The 4,102-nt window shown below is 55.6% G+C and overlaps 1 protein-coding gene across 1 annotated transcript in view; it reads left to right on the top strand.

Annotated features, from left to right (window-relative positions):
- The window catches only part of LOC113206606 (mitoguardin), a 100,008-nt gene that overhangs the window by 70,964 nt on the left and 24,942 nt on the right, over positions 1-4,102 (top strand). Inside the window, exon 4 of the mRNA XM_026422765.2 lies at positions 3,908-4,098. Coding sequence (XP_026278550.1) covers positions 3,908-4,098 — 191 coding nt within the window. The remainder of the gene's footprint in view (positions 1-3,907; positions 4,099-4,102) is intronic.

Raw genomic sequence — 4,102 nt, 5'->3', positions numbered from 1 at the left:
CCCCCTCCCTCTCTCGCTATCTTCTCTACCCCCTTTCTCTCCTGCTCGTCGGTTCCGCCTTCCGCCTCTCCCGCTCTCGGCCTCTGCGTGTGCCTGGCCGTCGCTCCCCCTCTCCCTTCTGTTTCCACCCCGGTCTACTCCTCGGGAGCCGGTGACGTCCCTCCTGCTCCTTCTGGGGAGACGAACGCCCTGACTCCCTGGGCCGCGCCGGAGCTTCATGCAAGCCATGAAGCTCACGCCGTACAGTAGTGAAGGTGTTCGAACCGACTCAAGAGTCGGGAAAAACGAGCCGCCACAAATTGAAAGAGTTTTCAATCGAAATCACTTGTATGATTGGTATAATTTGATAGTAACTAATTTATGCATATCGCAATGCCTGTGTGTCTCCTCACATTAGCGTGTGCTGTGCCCGCTTCGGCTATGGGCCCATGAGGCCTGGGCCGGCAGAGCTGCTCACCTGTTGCACTGTGTGGCCCCACCTGCACGAGCACCTGCACGCAGCCGGGCCAGGACGGGCGACGCACCGCGCGACGCACGGTGCGCTGCCACCGCCGATATTTATCGCTCTGCAATCACATGGAGACAGCGGACAACTCCACTGTAAACTCTTAGACGTCTAAGAGCTCTTTGGACCTTTAGACCTTTTCTTTGCCAATATTGGCGACGTTCACCTCTGCAGATCACCAGTGTGATCGAGTGTATGGTGCCTATGCCAATGCACGCCAAATATTAGCACTTTTCTTTCCAAGCACGCCAGTTTGTGTGACTCCATTCCATGCCAAAATCCAGGATAAGCAATGAGGTCGCAGGGTTTTCACCCGAGTCCTTGCTCCGTGGCAAATGGATGGACGGTGGGGGGCACGACGACGACGGCGCGTGACGTACGGGAATGACCTGCCGGCGCCGCCGGGGGGGCACGCGGGGCGCCAGTGCGCTGCACACACTCGGCAGGCCTGCCTGCTGCAGGCCCCGAGAGGTCCTTCACTCAAAAAAATCAGTGTACACCGTTTTAAAAAAATCACGGAAAAACCATGAAAAATTCATGAAAAAATCTGAAAACATTAACGAAGAGTCAGAAAAAAATCACAAAAAACAAGAGAAAATCACAAAAAATCAAGAGAAAATCACAAAAAATCAAGAGAAAATCACAAAAATCAAGAAAAACAGAAAAATCGGTGTACACTACAATTCATAGTGAAGGACCCCTCGGCAGACCCCAACAGGACGCGTTTGGCCAGCAGGATGGATGGCCAGGCCAAAGCCGGACAGACAAAGGTATAGAAGGCGCCGAGCGAACGCCGCATCGTCCCACTGACCGGTCCGAGCGGTCCGAGCGACTGCAGTAGTGATTGGCAGGAAGGCACGCCGCACCGGCGATCGGCCAAGCCACGATAGGCTCAAGGCGCGACGCGACGCCGCCGGCCCGAGTACACTGCTGAAAGGAAACGCAAGTGAATGGGCATTCGTACATCTAAGGAAGTAAAGGTGTGAATTTTCCTTTATTGAAATTTACACACTCTGTGCCTCCATGTGTGTTACGGATAGCGTTCACACACCTACAAGTGCGCGACAATCGCACACTTGGGTTTCCGGTGTGGTGTCAGGTCAGCGAGCCTCACGCGAGGAGGCGACTCTATTGAGCAGGAGCAGCCGCGAGGAAAGTCTTACTCGGTAAAAAAAAAAAAAAAAAAAACAATGTCTGATTTTTTGAGGGAAAAGGGAAAACTTTGAGGAACTTCCCTGATTTGACGCAAACTCCCCAGATTTCGAGGGAGTCTCCTCAAAAAATGTGGGATTTTTCCTCATTTTTTAAGAAGATTCCTCAAAATCTGAGGCGAGATCGGAGGACTTCCTCAATCATGGGAGTTCCTCAAAGTTTTACCTTTTTCCTCCAAAAAAAAAATGAGACATCTTTTTTACCGTGTTATCGCCCGGGTATTTTCCTCGGGGGAATAAGAATGGTCGCGGAAATGAAGAAGGCGCGCGGATATTGACTGGAATATCGAGGGCCCTCTCCCGCTCCCGCCTCCCTCTGCCCCGTGGCTGTGGCTGTAGCTTCTTCCATCCACGACCTCTCTCACTGTTCGCGGGCCCAACTCGCCCTCCATCCGGACTGCTGCCAGCTCACCCCTACTCTGGCCCTCCCCTCGTCGCTGGCCGCCCGCCCTCTCCTCGCGGGTACCCCATCGCGCGAGGGGGTTCCAGAGGACGCCAGAAGGGCGACCTACATTCCGCTCACCCCGGGCTGGGCCTCTCCTTCCCCCTTTGCAGAGTCGCCCGAGTGCTCAACAAAGAAATGCGTGACGAAAAGTCACTCGCAGATCTTGGACTGTGTGCGAGAATGTCGTCTTTTTCTCAACTATTTTTTATTTTCATTTTTTCCACCCGTGCTACTGAGTGATAGCATGGCGTTTCCAGAAATACCGAAAAGTACCTAGTTCTTGCTCTCCCTGCCGGTTGGCGCGGGGCGGGTCGCGGGGCTGAGGGTGGGCCGACGCCATCCCCCCCGGCAGCCTGTTCGTGTTTATTTGCAAGACGTGTGTCCTCCACTAAAAGTGGCGGGCCCGGGCCACATAAAAGGCTCAACCAGGGCCGGGGAGGCTTGATGGCCCTGGTGACGTGCGGCCCCGAGTGGCTGCCTGTGGCGGCGGCCGCCACTGGTTGGTGAGTTGGTGGTGTTCCAGAAGCAGGAGGTCCCCCCGCTGATGCGCATTTACCCCCCTCCACCCCCTCTCTCCTCACTCGGAGAGCGCGCCCCGCTCGCGGGGAGAGCTGGATCGATCCCCTGCAACCTTGAAACTTGCGTCATGGTGGGCCCCTGTCACCCTCCCCCGCTCTTCCCTCTCCCCTCCCGCTTGCCCTACCACCCCATCTTTCTCCACCCTGTCTCTTCTGCCCCACCACTACCCGGAGGTCCGGAAGGTACTTACCCCACCTTCTACATTATTTCGCCCGGGCCGCGGCGGCGGCGTCCGGACTGCTCATGCATAGCGGAGACGAAATTCAGCGAGGCGGCTGCGTTTTCGGTCGTTTACTTTAGTTTACAACTTCCCATTCCTCCTTTACGCCGTTCTGGTAATTGCGTTCCTGATTCAGCAGGGGAACCCTGACCGCACTCAATGCTCGCTCGGCGGTACTCTGGCTCTGGGGGAGTTGAGTTGGGCTCCCCTCGCAGCAGCGGGGGGCCCTGCTGGGTCAGCCAGGGGTCAGGCCTAGTGTTTGGCGGAGTCGGGATTGGACCCCGGGCGCGGGAGTGGGAGGGGGGCGGGGGGTGAGCTGAGGAGATAGGAGCAGCGATGTAGGTCAATTGTGAACGCGCCTCATGGATACCGCGGCCGACCGCGGCGTGGGGTGGCGCAGCGGGATTGGGAGAGTCGCTGCCTGAGCTGCTGAGAGACCCACCGTCCAAATAACCCGCGCAGAATCCCCATACTCATCTTTAACTCAACACATACTGCGAAAAGTCTACGAAACCCGTCTTACGAAGAGAACGGAGAAGCCACCGAGTGCAGAGCGAATGTGGCTCGTGTAGTCTCGGAGAATTCTGCTGTAGGGTGCGCGTATACACAGGTGTTGAGTGATCAGTGATCTGCACTTAGCCGCATTCATACACATACACCTGTGCTGAGGCGTTCACCCAGAACACGCCGAATAGTCGTATGTTTCTGTGCAAACTTTCGTGCTAAACCGACGTTTCGTTTCAGACAAATTTTGTTCGCAAAAGTACAGGATTTCGTTGAACTGAAATGCACAAAAGTGTTCTAAACAACGCAGAAATGAGTGCAAAAAAAAATTGATTGATTAAATTCGTACAAATAAAAGATACAAAAATCTACTTGGTGTGTGCACGCAGGCGCTATGTTTAACACCGACCTACATTTCACCTTTACGTTTTGTTGCGTTACAGGCATGGAGGCGCTGGAGACGGCCATCTCGTACTGGTACGAGGTGCTCGAGGCGTACCAGCAGCAGAGCCGCGCGGGCGCCACGCTAGCCATCCCGACCGCCGAGGAGGCCGAGTTCACGGCCCACCTGCAGGAGCTGCTGGACGACGCGTACCGGCTGCAGGAGCAGGGCGACCAACTCTTCCACGATGAGGTGC

This window comes from Frankliniella occidentalis, unplaced genomic scaffold (genome assembly GCF_000697945.3).
Source record: "Frankliniella occidentalis isolate FOCC.00 unplaced genomic scaffold, Focc_3.1 Scaffold42, whole genome shotgun sequence".
In the NCBI taxonomy this organism is placed as follows: Eukaryota; Metazoa; Arthropoda; class Insecta; order Thysanoptera; family Thripidae; genus Frankliniella; species Frankliniella occidentalis.
This window is presented reverse-complemented; position numbering and strand designations above follow the sequence as displayed.